This window comes from Fusarium tjaetaba (assembly GCF_013396195.1).
Source record: "Fusarium tjaetaba strain NRRL 66243 chromosome Unknown NRRL66243_c0000066, whole genome shotgun sequence".
Classification (NCBI taxonomy): Eukaryota; Fungi; Ascomycota; class Sordariomycetes; order Hypocreales; family Nectriaceae; genus Fusarium; species Fusarium tjaetaba.
The window spans coordinates 141790-159380 of record NW_023501262.1 but is presented as its reverse complement, the minus strand read 5'-3'; the positions used below and the strand labels follow the sequence as shown (position 1 = coordinate 159380).

The following is a 17591-nucleotide window of genomic DNA, read 5'->3' as shown; positions in this document are numbered from 1 at the left end:
GCGTTTCAAATAGACAATGCAGAACGGCTTGAACGAGCTGCCAACCGAGAATAACACTATTCATAGACTAAAAACCCTCGATCTATCCGTTGATCCAGGATCTAGCTTGTCATTTTAGTACTACGTATGTATTTTGCTGTGATAGATTTTGTTGATAAAAGTAATATCGAGCTCGGGATATAGCTGAGATTAGGTTGCTGTCATCGTGGGGAAGCGATACTGTTGCATTCTCTAGGCCAACTGCTACCTACCATCGCCCGCCGCTTGACAGCGATGACATTCGTTCTTTCCATTAGTGCCCGCGCACTACGTAAAGCCTCAAGGCATTTTCCTGGAAGGCGCAGTTACACTTGCTCCTTCTTCGATTTTGGCCCTCAGTCTGCCTTGGTGGTGCTTTCCAAATCTTCAAACAGGTCACATCATGCTTGGGCAACTTCCCCCTGTTCCAACTCCCCCCTCTCAGCCAAGCCTCCATTTTTGCTACTCATCACCTCTTCATTCCAACTCCAAGCAAGCATCACCACTCAAAATTGAGCCCATTCATCGCCGGATACCCCTAAGGAGTTACCGTCCGACAACTTACATCCACTATTGCCCATCTTCAATCACACTCAGAGCGGCGCGTGCTCATTCCGCTCCACCAGCAGCTAGGGTCCTCTGCGCGCTAGCCAAGGTCCCGACTCCCAACAAGGCCCTGTACGCGCTAGAAGGTCCTTCTAGAAGGCCATCCCCGACCTCCTGTTCCTGTTCCTGAACCGGGGCCCTGGAATCCGATCCCCCCATTGACGTCTCCTTCATGACGACAATGCCAGTAACAGAACCGTCGACTCGACTTGACTTGTCACACTCGCACATCAGGAGATGCTTGCTCATGCCTCCCTGCCGCCGGAACACCATCTTGCCGGAATCTCTGGCTGCTTTCGGCCTCAACATCATGCGTGTTTCGACTTCAAAACGCCTGTTACCCTACGCGATGCACGCCTTTCAAGGGCCGTCTGATTGATTGGCATGAGGCATTGAGCACCGCAATCTTGGCCACTCCGAACGGATTGTCAATGCCCGCTCAATAGGGCTGTTCCGGGCACACGCACCCGCACCAGCCACTGTCGATAGAGGCTTCGATATGGGGCGTTCGTCCCTTTGACATATCGTCAGGTTTCAAGCCAAGACACATTTTCTATCTTGGTCCCGGCTCAGAACCGGGTAGGTCCAGTCTGATGCAGTATCGCATCGCATCGAGCTCCATGCTTCTCAGACAAGCAAGCATCTGCGCATATGTCTGAGTTCCCATCTTTTTCGGCGTCATGGCCTTTACCAGAAGCTCTCATTTGCACCCATTATCTTGCCAAGGCAGTCACTAACAGACTCATCTCGGTCACCAATTCTGATGTGGATGTCGCTATCCGTTACCGTTCCTCTCAGCCCTCCCCTATTGAGTGATCCAGATAATCGGTTCGCAGGGTCGATTTTCCCGTTGGCTGGACTAGGCCCATGTTCACGTACCCAGGTGCGCCCTGTCCATGAGCCGCGAGGCCACTTCTGGCTCTAGGCAGTTGTTAGTTGACTGTTGCACGTATCTGGTCCCTGACTTTAGTGCGGGAGCTTGTTCAATCCAGCCACCGTTAACCAGGATGTCGATCTAGCTTGTGCGGAACAACATCATGGCGTGCGCTCACATTGATCAAATCTGGACCAGCCCCGACAACCCGGCGTGCACACTCATCCATCCATGATGGGTTTCTCCCTTCTTTACCATCCAGATTTGCCAAACGGAGGTTCCCGGACAGTGGAGAATGGTTCTGCTTGCGATCTAGTCCAATTGATAGACACGATCCCGGTTGAGCCATCTACTATAGCAAACCCTGGGTTTGTTATAACCCTCCGCTCCACACCGTTACTCCTGTCCTGCACCAAGCACCATAACTGTTTTCTCCCTTGTTGCCACGCCATCAGCTCGGCACCCACTCTCTGTGGCTCTTTCTTTGGAAAGGCGGCGAAAAACCTGACAATGGCCGTTTTGCTGCTGTGTTTCTACGGCTGTTCTTGGCCACCTCAGTGTGGTCTAGTCTCACGCTCTTCAAGCGAAGCGCGTTTCAAGTTGGCATTGTGCCCCAATAAGCACCTCCGCCCACCGTCCTTTCTGTGTCATCTTTTCCAGCAGAGGTGCATTTTCCTAATTGTTCTATGCGCAGGGGCTTTACAATGGCAAATTGCCATCTAATCGGGAGAGCTTGTCTTCAAAGCAATGCTATTGCATTGTGTTCTTATCCTTGCTAGTCATGATGGATGCCAGGGGTGGCTCTTGTTTCTATATCAGGCACCCTGGAGACCTTGCAATGGACATAAGATCGTCAAATTGACCACCCTCCAGACCCTGGCCGTGGTTAACAGGTAGTCTCCGCAGCCCAGCACTTGTCGGACGGGGATTGTTCTCATACCGGACTGGGCAAAATCTCCAAGTGCTTTAACCTGCAGCATGAACGCAGAGAGGCCAGTGATCCACTCCCTCTGCGACCCTGCTCTAGCTACTCCGTCATCAGACGATATAGGCCTGCCCTGGTACTGGCAACGCTTGCCAGGTTACTAGCCCTTGTGTTAAATACGTTTACTGACCCCAGGCCGGGAGCTAAAAGAGATCTTGTGAGGGGAGGTATCCTATCATACAAAATAAAGCATTACCGCTTCTACAAACTCGCCTTCCTATGGACTGCCTTACTCGGTGTAGTAGTGGTATGTCCTAATAGTATTCATCCTAATCAAGTCCTTCTCTTATGCCTTCTCTCTCCAAGACAGCAGCTTCGGATTGAATGCGCATTCAACACACTCCTTTGGACTACTCACAACCGTTACGCTATTATAACTCCTGCCTGAGCTCACCCCCCCAACACGGCCCTCCAACGCCAGTCACCAGCGTCTCACTCAACTACGGAAACGGGAAAGCCTCTGGCCCGGTACCAATCAGTGAAAATTCAGACAATATATGTGGCAAGCTGCTTAGTAGCTAGTAACGCTATCGACTTACACTTCAGACGCAAAATACAACATCCAGAAGCCTAGCTCGACGCACACAAATCACACCGTTTTGGACACCACTAGATAACCCTTTCTCTTCCTCGCCGTAGCCCGCAAGGGCTTCATCCTGTCAAATTCTTTCCATTCAGAGCCCAGCGGCCGTCCAGAGCGGTTCGCTCTGGAGGACCTCATGTATCGGAGGCACGCTGGCGGGCACCTATCGAGTGGGGGATTATACCGTGGACTACTCGGGTCAGGGCTCACAATCAGGACAGCAAAATCAACATCAGCAAGCGTATGATACGTCACTTCATCAGCGTTCACGACACCAGCAGCCTCGGGCCTCCATTCACCATCCTGGAGGCCCGGCTGCTGGTATTCATGGCACTCCCGATCCGCATCACGGAAACCCTCATGTCCAGCACGCAGCGATGGCTCAACACCATCAGCATCCATCGCCACAGATGGTCATGGACCCTTCTCATCTAGGACATCATCGTCTGGGGCCGCCTCAGTTTGGAGCCCCAGGACAAGTCATGGCCCCTATGTACCAGACTCTTTCGACTCCAACACCACCGAATCACCCTCAGCATTCTGTGCCTCCACCCGGCTCTAAACGGCCACGACCCAGTGATCTTGATCTATCTGTTACAGGAATGGCTGACTTGGACCATTCGGACCTCAGCGGCATGCAACAGACACCCCTAGGAGCAGCATATGCTCACGCTGCCGCCGTGGCAGTTTCACAGCCTCAACACCAACCTATACATCACCACCACCACCTCCCCGACTCGGAGCCACCATCCAAAATGATGCGCCGCGACGATGGCTTGGGGGGAGCCCCAAGCGTTGTGGGACAAATTGGAATGCCGGATCCAGCACCTCGCCCCCGCGGCCCTAAACTGAAGTTCACGCCAGAAGATGACCAGCTGTTGATCGAACTGAAGGAAAACAAGAACCTGACGTGGAAGCAAATAGCAGACTTCTTCCCAGGACGATCTTCAGGGACATTACAAGTTCGATACTGCACGAAGCTCAAAGCCAAGACCACGAACTGGACCGACGAGACGGTACGTTTGCCAGCGAACTAACCCTTGATTACCTTGGTGATGTGATTAAAGAATTTTCTGACTTTACCCTTAGGACCAAAAGCTTCGAACTGCCCTTCAGGACTACGAGAACGAGAAATGGAGAATCGTCGCCAATAAAGTTGGCACTGGCTTTACTCCCGCAGCGTGTCGAGAACGGGCTGAGCAGCTAATGGTTGAGGATCCAGCAACTTTGGCGGCTTTGTCACAGTCATTATCACCAGCTGTAGCCTCAAACGCAGAATCCGAAGAGCCCTTATATTCCCATCATCAGCTTCAATAATAAAAGAAAAATAATTGTGCCAGCGGAGGGTTCATTCTATAATCGCGACGCATCAAAAACACCACATTCCCCTTTCAGAACGCTCCTTATTTCTTTACGATCATTCGACCTACGCCCAAAACACATTCGCTTTTGCATTTGGCTACTCTCAGCCATCATAATAACATTACGACAACTTTATCAACGACCCCAAGGCTTCCTTCCTAGAGTTGTCGACTTGAGCACACCGGTTTCAGCCCAGGTATTGCACAACGCACCCACGACTTGTTTCTTTTATCCCTGTATTAATTTCTTTTGTTCCGTGCTTACAGGCCCGTTTCCATTGTTTGTTTCGTATTCGAGACTGGCCTTTTTTTGTCACAAACCCTTTTTTTAACATTAATCATACTTCACTTCCCCATTCCCCTTCTCAAAAAATTGTCTTGTATTTCGTTTTGTTACGTCTATGATCTCCTATGTCGCTTCACGAAAAAAACTATAGACCTGGGAGCCCCGGAAAAGGAGAAAGAATTATTTACATGCACTTAATATTCCCCATCCTTCAGCCAGGGGAAACCGTCCAATCGCTTGGGATATGTGGCTGATCACACTTTCTTGTCATTTATTACCCTTATCTTATAACTATATTCTACCTCTTAATCATTTATGTACGGGAGCAAAAGCAGGATCATGGGCGGAGCAGGTTTCCTTTTTTGGCGCAGCGTATTTTTCGGGTTTGTGTATGTAGAACGACGGACGAACAGGAGCATATTGTGATGTTTCTTGATACCACAGAAGAGGAAACGGAGCATGTAAGCGTAGAGCACGAAAGGAAAGGCTGGGGCTGGGGGTGGCTGGATTCGGATTCGGGAGACGAAGTCCAGTATAGCTACAGTATCGGGGTGCCATGATTCAGGAACACTTGGAAGACGAGGGCGCTAGATAATAGAAGACAAGATCTGCTCGATCATCATCAGAATCACGCCATGAGGCTCCTCTCTCTCAGGTCCAGAGTCGTGACGCTAGAAAGATGAGAAAATGGAACCGGTTCAACTCGACTCCGAACGTTGTGATGCCCTATAATTGAAGCCTTGAAACGATATATAACGCCCAAACTGCAAAGGTTCCCTCGGATCTGGCTCAGAGCACCCCCTGTATGCTTTGTCTCACCGGAACCGGTCTCCACAGTTGAGCTAGACGAAACGAAAGTGTTTATGCTTTAAATCCCTGCCACACTCCGCGCATCTTGTCCCTGCCCATGAGATGTAGGCATGTATGTAGTATGTATCTATGCATGTATAGGGGGGTCGCTGCGATCAGTTATGATATAGGTAGGGTAAGGCGGGACTTTGCCACGTAGCTATCTGTCTGTAGAGAGAGAGACAGTGCTGCTGCGGCACAATCGCCATGGTTGCCGACTGGCGGGGGCCAACCCTGAAGAGAAAGGCTGCCAGCGAGCGGATGGAGCCGATGAAACGGAGGGCAAAGGGCCCTTTGGGTGTCGTGTCACCTGTGGCTTTAAGGCGGTCGAGTCCATACCACCGGTGTCCTCGTGATGTTAATACTTTGTCGACAGGCTATATGACCAGAAGAGTGCAGAAGGCCCGATCTTGGCTGTGATGGAATGAGATGAGTTGATGGGATGGTGCTTTGTTGTTTGCCTGACCTTGAGAGAGGGACCCGCCTGGTTCTGATTAACTTGTTGCATTACACCGCATGGGATGCGAGTCACGGCGCTAAACGATGGCGTTTTTTTGAACTCGAGCTACGAAGAGTAACAGTTATTTCAGATATGCGGGTGCGCATGCGTGCTGGCTCTGTGATGAGCTGCGTGGTGTCTCATTGTGACGTGTTGGTGAGCAGGAATGGGACAGTATGTATGCATGTGCGAGCGCGCGTCTGTAAGAGACGCGTTGAGCGGTCACACGACGCCAAGTGCAGTCGCACAGCGGTCGAGAGGAGGTAACACAAGATGTAGGTCGCGTAGCTTGCTGTGTTTGGGATGATCTTCATGCTCCGGGGTTGAGGTCGTGTCGAGCCACGGCTATCGAGGTCATCTCAGAGCTGAGAGCATGAAAGAGCAGCAGCTGTGCCACATCTCATCACAGGTAGCTAGTAAGCAAGCAAGCAAGACAACAGTACCTACATGTCGGAGAGCCGGGGAGCGTAGAGGGTTACCGCCGCTGAAACAACTCTTTCGAAATCTCCGATGTGCAGTCTCTAAGCGAGGCATTATGGCTGGCTGATGTTGTTGACTTGATGTAGGTACTGCATAATATCATAAAGCAGACTGCCCGATCTGTGAAGACTAGGCCTGAAACTGGCTTCAAGTCCCGGTTGCTACACTGACGATGCGTGATAAAACTTGGGGCACGACACCCCTTCCCAGTCTTGGTCATGGATTTGTCAACCCCCCGTGGACCGAGACTTTTTGACCCATCCCAGGGCTATAACGGTCTGAGTTTTCAGGTCACATCGGCGGCCAGAGATGGATAGGATAGAGAGGAGAGGAGAGGAGAGGGAGGCTGGGTCGATATGACGGCGGTGTTTGGTGACGATGCATTGCGACGCTGAACTTGGTTAAGATGCCTGCATGTTTCTTTTTCGCCCCACGAGATAGATGGGCTTTAAAAACGTTTGTTTCATCTGGTTGGCAGAGAGGTTTTCGAGAGGGTTAGCGCGAGTCGATAACCACCTGTCTTATGGGCTATATAACTCAGTCTTATAAGTTGGGTTGAGTTTAGACCCATGGCAATCGAGACCCAGGAAGAAACAAACACAGCCAAACAAAACGAAACGAAACACGCCACTTCCGGGAATTCCCAGTTGCCTTGTCAAATGCGACAGGACATATCCCCCAATGCGGATGTGAGCCATGTTAATTCATTATCTCGTGCTGGCTTCTCTTGCAAGGATGCAGACGTTGGCCCGGAGCCGATCACAACCCTGGTCAGCCAAAATCTGCCAGGTGCCTATTTGGACAACACTCATGGCCCATGCTCATCCAATGTGCGGAGGGAAGTTGGATTGACCACAACCGATGGCAGGGCACGTCCCCGGATCTCCAATAGCCATGACTCTGTCATCATTTTCCTGCATCTGTCCCGGAACCGTTGAAGCAACTTCCGAGTTGATCCACATCTAGGGTTCTGCCAGCCTCCACCAGCTCGACCAAGGTGCCGTGGCCCGTAACGTCTAGTCCCGGGTCTAGGAACGCTGCCATCTCAACTAGCCAGCCGTTGAAGTCCCTGATCTCGGTTGATCTGCCGGCACGCACGTCTTGCAGCATGGAGCTTGTGTTCTCCCTAACTTTGTGACCCACTCGATAGATCATGTCCTTCAGCTGAGGATGTGAGAATCTTTCCTGCAGACTCTTGGGGGAGAGATCGATGGCCGTCTCAGGCTCGCCTGGTAGACGTCCTTCCTGCCGTCCAATGATTTCTGCGCTGCTCTCGTGGGCCACCAGAAGTTGGAGCACTTGACTTGCTTCGCTTAGAAGCTGGTCAATGACTCGTGCGAGAACTCCATCTGTTTCAGTGAATAGAGCTCCATTTTTGCAACCCAGAATAGCTGTCAAAGGGTTGATTACCGCGTTAACGACGAGCTTTTCCAATTGCAGAATCCAAAGCTCCCCTCTAGGCACAGACCTAGCCTCTAGGTGAGGGGCTTCTAGTAGCTGCTTGACTAAGTATGCTGTCTTCCCAAGCGAAATGGAGTTCGGGAGAACCGCTCCGACGACAACATCAGCTTGGGAGGCATGAAAACTTTTGAATGTTCCCTGGGATGTCACTCCATGGGTCGTAACACAAGCTAAAAAGTTGGGCTCATGGCTGCTATGATAGCGATGGGAAACGTATAAGGATCCATGAGGAGGCCACAATTTCGACATTCCGTTTTGAGCGAATAACACAGTGCTGTTTCGGTCCAGGTATCCTCGAACTCGGTCAACCTGTGGCAGGGCAGCTGAAGCCTTGGTCAAGACGATGAGGTTCTTTAGCTTTTCGCCATCAGCGACCTCCCGCACTGGGCCGAAATCCGGCTCATTCTCTGTCCACCATTCAATATCGAAGTTCTTGTTCTTCTCGAGCTTGTCCTGACGCAAGATTTCAATGCCGTCGCTCTCGATCCATTGCTCCAGGAGCTCCTTTCTGTGAACAACCAATGTGATTGGGGGCCTGTCAGGCGCTTGGGCCAGTGAACTTGCAAAGAGGCGGCCTAAGTTACCTACTCCTAGGACGTAGATGCGCTGGTCGGAATCACCAGAAGCAGACGAGGTTGAAGGGTCAGAATCATGGTAAGAAGCAAGGTTTGACAGGTTCCATGCAAAGAGCGTAGGGGTCGGCCTTACGTCATTGCAACATACTTCGAGCCATGAGGGTCTCTGAGAATACATCCTGACTGAAGCGACTGAAGCGACTGAAGCGAGAGGCCAAATCCGGCGTGGACGGGTAGCAATCTTGAGGCGGTGAGACTGATTAAAATTGAACAAGATAGACCGCATTTTGAACCCTAATAGATTGGAAAGTCTGACTGTATTATACGAGGACCGGTAGTGCCGGCACTTGCAGGAAACGATGGGCTCGTCGTCAGTCGATCAGAGACGCTAGAAGTGTCGTATGTTGCTGATGGAGACGGGCTGGGCTTTGTCTGTCATTGGGAAGCTGAAGACGGGACCCAATTGGGAGAGGTTTATCGGACCGATAGTGAAGACATAGCTTCTATTGAGTTTGGAGAGTGGGATAACCCAGAAAATGGAGATTTGTTATGGTTCGACTATATGCAACTCATTGTGGATGTAGTTGAAAATAAGGAAGGTGGTGATCTGAACTCAATGCTGGGGCGGGTGGAGTTGGTCTCACAGTGTAGATAACAAGGTTGAGATGATTGCACTGTATTTCCAAGACAGCAGGCTACCTAACTGTAGTCACTGCAGTAATTCAGCCTCGAGATCCTTGTATAGCAAATCAAACTACCTACTTTAGTATAGTTAGCACTGATATAATGTTGACATACGTTTAGAGCAAATTACAGTTTGAAGTGTCTTTTCAACACACACTTAGAGCCGTGAAGTGGTTAACAGCTCATGCCTACACTGAGCCTTAACAAGTGCCCGACTACTACCTTATGGCTCGGTCGCACCATAGTTGAAGACAGAATAAAAGAAAGAATATATACAACAATAAGCATAAACTCTAAAGCAACTAAACTTGACTGTCTTTCTGCCAATGATGTCCCAAGTTATTGCCAGTTGAGGTGCGCATCGATTTCCAATCAACAGAGACCCGCTTGGCGCCTGGATTCCTGTGCGCACCAATCAGCACACGTTTCTCTCACTTTTAGCACGCCCTGTAGCCTAGACTCGTCTTTCATCTTCACTTCTTCGACGTCATTACAGCCTATTATTTGCGTGCAAAGGCGACTTCGACTTTTCGCAACTGATTGATATTATCCTTTCTTCACCTTTCCCTCCAAGGTTCCAGCCTCAGATAAATTTTCAGATCTGCTAAGATATTTCAACGAAGCTAGAAGCGCCTAATCAAGTGCAACGTAATCCGAACAAATTCTGTGCATTCTCATTCACGCACGTTTTCAACCTCCTGTCATTACCCGCAAGTTTCAACCCATCTCAAGCTTTCGCTGAATCATGAAGATGAGGACTCATCAGTGATAAATCACGATAACCGGCTATCTTCTTATTTCGTAAAGCGCAGAGTCGACTGCTCAATTTCTCCTTACCCGAGAGCACAAGAAGCACACTTTCGTGAACTCTGCAACCAGCACGTCTTTCACCATGGCATCTGAAGATGAGGCCTCAGATAATCGAGAAGTCGACAAAGCAGCACTTCTTGATCGAATGGTTGCTGCTGCACAGCAAAGCGCATCTCAGGATGAAGAAGTCAAAGAAGAGCAGCCGAGCACCGAAGGTCTTAACGAAGAAGATGCTCTGCGCAATTTGACTGGCGCCGTAAGAGATCAGAATGACCTGGAACGCGACATCACTCTCCAAGCCAATGCCGCAATCAACGAAGCTGAGGACAAGAAGGATCAAAACCGCATCGAAAAGTTGGAAGCCACCAAGCATCGGCTTCAGCTTCAACTGGACAAAGAGAAGAAGCGCCTAGAGAAGGTTGCTCACAGCAATGTCTACCAAACTCGAAACATCCAGAAGGAAATCGCAAAACTCGAGGAAGAAATCAGACAAGTGAGCAATGACATATCTGATTTCCAGGCACGAATAAAGAAGCGCCATGAAGAAAGCTCTGTGGACGACTCAACCAAGTCCAAATCTACTAGGCTTCCTGGTGAAAGTCACCGCGACTTTCTGATTCGAACTGGAAAGATTACACCCTTTGCCAAGATTGGTGGACCACGACCTGCAGGAATTCAAGGCCAACTCGCCGACACGATTCTGGAGGCAGAAGAAGAGGCAGCAGCCGAACAGCTCGGAGGAGAGCTTGAAGGGCCTGCTTCGCATCAACGACTTCGCAGACCTGGATTTGCTGATGAGCTTGACTCGGAACCCGAACCCCCTCAACCTGCCCCAGCTGTTGAGAGTGAGTTCTCATTAAGACCAAGGAAAAAACGTCGCGTTCAAAAGGAGCGTAGCCCGTCTGCGGATTTTGAACCCGAAGCATCCGGTTCTGAATCTCACGACAATGATGTCTGGAAGCAAGGGAACGAGGATGATCTAATTAGAGAGCAACGTCGTCAGAATAAAGCCAAGGCCAAGGCTGCCGATCAAGAGCAGATCGATCTTAGTAAGATCGACGATGGCAATGAAGCCCATTTCAAGGCCCGTTTGAACGACTGGGTGACTCGAAGAAGTCGTGCACGGAGGGCACGGAAGCAAGCAGTCGACGTGTCTGGTGATACTGAAGAGAGCGATGAAGAAGAAGAGGAATGGTTTAAACCGGCCCCTGACTTTCCCGACTACGATTTTGGTGACGATCTGAAACTGCCTGGAGATATTCACCCGTCGCTCTTTGGATACCAAAAAACAGGCGTACAATGGCTTGCCGAACTTTATAAGCAGAACGTCGGGGGCATTATTGGTGATGAGATGGGTCTGGGAAAGACTGTACAGCTTATTGCCTTCATCGCAGCTCTCCACTACAGCAGAAAGCTGCACCGTCCTGTCATTGTTGTTGCGCCTGCTACACTTCTGCGACAATGGGTGAGCGAATTTCACCGCTGGTGGCCACCACTTCGCGTGTCCATCTTGCATGCTTCTGGTAGTGGTATGATGAATCCCAAGTTCGAAGACGAGTATGATCTGGATCATTACCAGCCATTAGCCACCAAGTCAGAAAAGGCTGCTCAGAGAATCGTCAACGGAGTCGTCAAGAGTGGGCATGTCTTGGTAACGACTTACACCGGTCTTCAGACGTACGCCGAGACTTTGCTGCCAGTTCAATGGGACTACGCAGTTTTGGATGAAGGACACAAAATTCGCAACCCAAACGCCGAAATTACTGTTACTTGCAAAGAACTCAGCACACCGAACCGTGTTATTCTCTCGGGAACACCAGTCCAGAACAACTTGACCGAACTGTGGTCACTCTTCGACTTCATTTATCCTATGCGGTTGGGAACCCTCGTCAATTTCAGAGCCCAATTCGAGATCCCAATTCGTCAAGGTGGTTATGCCAACGCCTCTAATCTGCAGGTTATGACAGCAGAGAAATGCGCAGAAGCATTGAAAGAGACAATCGGAGAATATCTACTTCAGCGTTTGAAGGTCGATGTCGCAGCCGATCTCCCCGAAAAGACAGAGCAAGTGTTGTTTTGCAAATTGACTGATGGCCAGCATAAGGCGTACGAGACTTTCATTAAATCGGATGAGGTCTCGGCCATCTTGAATCGAAGGCGACAATCACTTTACGGCATTGACATATTGCGAAAGATCTGTAACCACCCAGATCTGCTCGACAAGACCCTTGCAAAGAAAGCTGGCTACGATTTTGGGAACCCCAAGCTATCTGCCAAATTGCAGCTCACAAAGGATCTACTACAAAAGGTCATGATCCCTAATGGACACAAGACGCTCCTCTTCTCGCAAGGCAAACAAATGTTGAACATTATCGAGAAATGTATCAGCGAATGTGGAATCTCTTACGTGCGAATGGATGGAGAGACACCCGTCGACCAGCGTCAGCCAATGATCGACAGATTTAATGAAAGCCCGGATATTCATGTCTTCCTTATGACAACTCGTACTGGAGGATTGGGAACAAATCTCACTGGTGCTGATCGCATCATCATCTTTGACCCTGACTGGAACCCTTCAACAGATCTCCAAGCTCGAGAGAGAGCATGGAGACTCGGTCAGAAGAAGCCGGTAAAAATCTACAGACTGATGACAGAAGGGACCATCGAAGAGAAGATATACCATCGCCAAATTTTCAAGCAGTTCATGACAAACAAAGTTCTGAAGGATCCAAAGCAGCGTAGCAGTTATGATCTGTCAGACCTCTACGATCTCTTCAGTTACAACACAGGGGAAGACGCGAGTGCTAATCGAAGCGAGCTCTTCAAGAAGGCCGAAGTTGAACTTCCTACTGGAGATGGCGAACAGGGGCAAATGTCAGAATCAGCTCAGAATGTGGCAGGCGGAACAGATGTGGAGAGCAAAGAGCTCCGACAGATGGGCCTGGTAGCTGCTATGGAAGACTTTCGAGAAGACAAGTCTGTCCACGATGAGAAACGCATGTTGGACGGGATCTTTGCAAAGTCAGTCAACAATGCCTATGACCACGAGGCTATTGTGAACGGGCCTCAGAAAGCAAAGGCAGACATTTCTGTTCTGCAACAAGAAGCCAACATGGTAGCCCGTCAGGCTGCAGCACACCTTCGCCAAGCTGGCGCAGAGGCACGAAGGGTTCCCATAGGCACTGTTACATGGACTGGTGAGGTCGGGCAGGCAGGCCGCCCAGGGGCTAATCGTCGCCGTGGAGGACCAAGCTCAGCAGCCATCATGAGTAACTTGGCAGAGCGCCAGGGTCTCGATACAGGGAGTGGGGGAAGTTCTCGTTCAGGAACCCCTGGTGCAGACAAGAACCTAAAGTCCAAAGACTTTGTGGCCATGATCAAAACATTCATCAACCGCCACAACGGTCGAGTCCCCAGCAAGATGCTGGTAGACCACTTTAACCCCTACTGCCCAGGCAAGAAGCAGAGCGACGAGTTTAAAGCTGCTTTAGACAAGGTTGCAGTATTGAACAAAACTGGAGGTGCCGGTAGAGGAATCTGGACACTCAAGCCAGGTGTAAAATAACTGGGATAACAAGGCATGATTTGGCGAGGAGTTCAGGAGGCATCAAGATCATATATAGTAGACATAGCGGCTTATAAGTGTAAACAATTGCTTTTTATCTCACATCATCGTATATCGTCAACCATACAGCTGCAAAGCATCACATCATGGAACAAATCTGACAAGAGGATGATTCATAGGCCTTCTTCGGGCGAATTCATAACTGTCTACTGCGTCCTAACCCATAACCTGACCAGGCTCTGCAGTGTAGACTGGAGACCAGGCGAAAAAGCCGTTCTCCTCGTGATTCTCAACGCCACAGAGAAACCAGATAGCGAATCTCCTGTCGGATCCAAGCCACCCCATGAGCGAGTAGCTTAGAGACGACGACCACGGCGACCACCCTTTCTGCGGGTAGAGTCGGAGGGAGTAGGGGTAACGTCCTCAATTCGGCCGATCTTCATGCCAGCACGGGCGAGGGCACGGAGAGCGGACTGGGCACCGGGACCGGGGGTCTTGGTACCGTTACCTGCACGTGAATTAGAACGACTGGTCTGAGTGAGGGGCACTCCCAATTGAACTTACCACCAGTGGCACGGATCTTGATGTGAAGAGCGTTGATGCCAAGCTCCTTGCAGCGGGCAGCGACGTCCTGGGCAGCCAACATGGCAGCATAGGGGGAGGACTCGTCACGGTCGGCCTTGACCTTCATACCACCAGTAACACGGGTGATGGTCTCACGGCCACTGGAATCACCCAAGTTAGCCTCATTGAACCATACAACACAGCAATTTCTCCTTCAAGTTTTCATGTTCCTTATTCACGGGCAGACGAACCTCAGATCGGTGACGTGGACGAAGGTATCGTTGAAGGAGGCGAAGATACGGGCAACGCCGAAGACCAGCTCGCCTGTTGAAACAATTTCGTTAGTCCATGATCTCTCTCTCTCTCTTCCTCAATCTGCTCGAGAGTCGTCCAAGGGTGGTCGCATACCATCGCGAACGGAGGGTCCGAGGGAGATGTTCTCCTGGGGAGCGCGGGTGGTGGTCTTCTTGGGAGCCATTTTAAAGGGATGGGCGACTGCTGGTTATTTCGTCACTTGGCGGTTGAGAATGAGGATCTCCAAATGTTATTTGGATGCGATGCGCCCAAAAAATTCCATGGTGCGAGGGCTGATGGTCCGTGCACAGTTGGGGTTTGCAAAACCCTAAGGCGGATCCACTGGAAATTTCGGCAGAAAATTTCTGTTAGCAAAAAGGCGGGCGTTCCCCTTCTGCAACCCACGCTTCCGACCGACAACCACTAACCGACCTCTCCAACAGCCGTCGCCGACAAAATGGGTGCTACGTATGTGAATCCTCCCTGAGGACGTGGACGATATGGGCAGATGCCCTGGTTCTCGAGATTTCTTTTGCTTTGCGGATTGCCGTGGTCCTCTCGCTGGAAAGTCACGGTCTCTGAAAAGAGTCGTTGACCGCCAGCTCGATCTTTCTTGAGCTTCTCCCTCAATTGTCCTAGGCTTGGAACACAGTTTGGGCATTGAGAGATGCTGCTTGGGGTGTTGGAGATGAAGATGAAATACTCTTCTTTCCCAAAATCATTATCGTCGGATTGCACGCGGTCGCTGAAACACGCACCACAAACCAATTCTTCGAATATCTTTCTTGAACTCTTATGTTTGAGGCGTTGTCGGATGAGCGGTCAAGGAAATCACCTCGATCCTCGCATCTTGGTCTTCCAGCTCACCGATTAAAAACATCTTTCGAGTTAGCCAAGCAGAGAATGCTGCATTGCAACAGTTCTCGCACCGGCGCTCTGTTCCATACCACGTCCTGTGGTATCGTGGACTGCGAGCTAATCTGATTCTATAGCGTTCCTACCAACGACCAGATCCTGGTCCCCGAGACCCTTCTCAAGAAGCGCAAGTCTCAGGAGAAGGCCCGCGCTGAGCGCACCGACGCCATTGAGAAGAAGAAGGCTGTAAGTACTATTCTCTTTTTACACTGGCACTATGATGGAAAACATACATTCATCAACTAGACTCCGGTCGATGCTGTTGATAGTTAACCTTCTTTCGGGTCTGACATTGCCTGACTGATTCCAATTATTTCTTGAACCACTTGCAAGACATGGACTAACCAGTTTGAAATAGGCCAACAAGGAGAAGCGTCAGGTCATCTTCAAGCGTGCTGAGAAGTACGTCCAGGAGTACCGCGATGCTGAGCGTGAGAAGATCCGTCTTCACCGCGTCGCCAAGGCCGAGGACTCTGCTTTCGTCCCTGCCGAGGCCAAACTGATCTTCGTTGTCCGCATCAAGGGTATCAACAAGATGCCCCCCAAGCCCCGCAAGATCCTCCAGCTCCTCCGTCTCCTTCAGATCAACAACGGTGTCTTCGTCAAGGTCACCAAGGCCATCACCGAGATGCTCAAGGTCGTCGAGCCCTGGATCGCTTATGGTTACCCCAACCTGAAGACCGTCAAGGAGCTTGTCTACAAGCGCGGCTACGGAAAGGTCAACAAGCAGCGTGTTGCCCTCACCGACAACGCCATCGTTGAGGAGAACCTCGGCAAGTACGGCATTGTCTGTGTTGAGGATCTCATCCACGAGATCTACACCGTCGGCCCCAACTTCAAGCAGGCCTCCAACTTCCTCTGGCCCTTCAAGCTCTCCAACCCCACTGGTGGCTTCCGCCCCCGCAAGTTCAAGCACTTCATCGAGGGTGGTGACCTTGGCAACCGCGAGGAGGCTATCAACGCTCTCGTCCGCCAGATGAACTAAGCGTTGGTTTCTTCTAAACAAAAAGGGGTTTAAGGGATCGGTCGTTAGGACCTAACGGATTCAAAAAAGATTTGCATTTGACTGCTCGGCGTTCTTATCATGACAGGGGAAATGGCAATTGATACCGTGATTAATGACACCCGAGTTTTCAAATTATTCTACCAGTGATATCTTGTGATGTGAAGCAATTGTGAAAAGTTTTCTCACGTGCCGTCTGCATGCGCCATACATGTGAGGGGTATTAATAATGCCAATTATACATGTGGAGAGCCACTTTTAAATCTATGGATCTTGAATCTTGTTTCCAAAGATTGGGTAGGTATTCTACATCTTGATATCAAAGCTTGTGCCACAACCACAGCTACTGGTAGCAAGTGGGTTATCAATGATCTTGAACTGCGAGCCGATCAACTCCATTGTAAAGTCGACTTTGCTGCCCTTGAGGAGGTCGAGAGACGGCTCGTCTAGAATGATCTTGGGGCCTTCTTCCGAGGTTTTGGCCGGATCAGCGTCATCGGGAATGTACTGGAAAATGGTATCGTCCTCGTTCACGATGGATGACCACTCGGCAGCGTCTTTGGCTGGCAAAGTGACAAGGCTCATGAGATATTGGAAGCCGTGGCAACCACCGCTCTCGACTTGAATCCTTAGGGCGAGATTCGGGTTGCCATCCTTTTCCATGATTTTGTTGAGACGCTTCGAGAGTCAGCAATGTCTCCATGATATCTTTCCTTCTTGAAATTACCTTGGCAGCTCGTTCAGTAATCTCCAGCATCATCTCATTACCATCCTCATCTTGTTGGGGATTCAGTATAGCCCGTGTCTTCTCTCGGATAGCAGTAGTCGAGAATTGCCTCGTAGCTGTCTCCCTTGACTTGAAGTCCCACGATCGTCTCGGATGAGCATATGTTCTGGATTGTGCAATGGTGATTTGAGGAGTTCGTAGTCGAGATGGGGGAGTGCATCGTGGAATAAGGAACTCGAGAGGCGTTGAGGTCTGGGGCGTCGTTGTGTAGCTTCGTCGTGCAAGTTGAATAAAAGAATTGGCAGTCGATTGCGCATTAGCGCAGTGAACTCGAGCCATTATGGAGGTAATAATTTGAAGGAATTGAGGTTGTAAAGATGATGTTGGAGGGAAGTGGAATTACGTAGCGCATCGATGCTGAGAAATCCATGTCACAAGCCGATTCCGCTTGC

At 50.2% G+C, this 17591-nt stretch overlaps 6 protein-coding genes across 6 annotated transcripts; 3 read left to right on the top strand and 3 right to left on the bottom strand.

Moving 5' to 3' along the window:
- Window positions 1-3443: 3443 nt before the first annotated feature.
- FTJAE_3458 (transcriptional activator Myb) lies at window positions 3444-4383 on the top strand (the record flags this gene model as incomplete). The annotated part of the gene is made up of 2 exons (XM_037349757.1): window positions 3444-4082; window positions 4156-4383. The coding sequence occupies 2 exons, from the start codon at window positions 3444-3446 to the stop codon at window positions 4381-4383; spliced, it is 867 nt and encodes a 288-aa protein (XP_037209481.1).
- A 3064-nt stretch (window positions 4384-7447) lies between these two features.
- Window positions 7448-8863, bottom strand: FTJAE_3457 (2-dehydropantoate 2-reductase; the record flags this gene model as incomplete). The annotated part of the gene is made up of 1 exon (XM_037349756.1): window positions 7448-8863. One exon carries the CDS (start codon window positions 8861-8863, stop codon window positions 7448-7450), a length of 1416 nt encoding a protein of 471 aa, XP_037209480.1.
- Window positions 8864-10153: 1290 nt separating this feature from the next.
- FTJAE_3456 (DNA excision repair ERCC-6) lies at window positions 10154-13636 on the top strand (the record flags this gene model as incomplete). The annotated part of the gene is made up of 1 exon (XM_037349755.1): window positions 10154-13636. One exon carries the CDS (start codon window positions 10154-10156, stop codon window positions 13634-13636), a length of 3483 nt encoding a protein of 1160 aa, XP_037209479.1.
- A 356-nt stretch (window positions 13637-13992) lies between these two features.
- On the bottom strand, window positions 13993-14678 carry FTJAE_3455 (40S ribosomal S14 protein; the record flags this gene model as incomplete). Its single annotated transcript, XM_037349754.1, has 4 exons — window positions 13993-14144; window positions 14201-14361; window positions 14452-14524; window positions 14609-14678. 4 exons carry the CDS (start codon window positions 14676-14678, stop codon window positions 13993-13995), a joined length of 456 nt encoding a protein of 151 aa, XP_037209478.1.
- Window positions 14679-14951: 273 nt separating this feature from the next.
- On the top strand, window positions 14952-16394 carry FTJAE_3454 (60s ribosomal l7; the record flags this gene model as incomplete). Its single annotated transcript, XM_037349753.1, has 3 exons — window positions 14952-14962; window positions 15487-15595; window positions 15768-16394. The coding sequence occupies 3 exons, from the start codon at window positions 14952-14954 to the stop codon at window positions 16392-16394; spliced, it is 747 nt and encodes a 248-aa protein (XP_037209477.1).
- A 324-nt stretch (window positions 16395-16718) lies between these two features.
- Window positions 16719-17478, bottom strand: FTJAE_3453 (iron transport; the record flags this gene model as incomplete). The annotated part of the gene is made up of 2 exons (XM_037349752.1): window positions 16719-17090; window positions 17140-17478. The coding sequence occupies 2 exons, from the start codon at window positions 17476-17478 to the stop codon at window positions 16719-16721; spliced, it is 711 nt and encodes a 236-aa protein (XP_037209476.1).
- Between the last annotated feature and the right edge of the window lie 113 nt (window positions 17479-17591).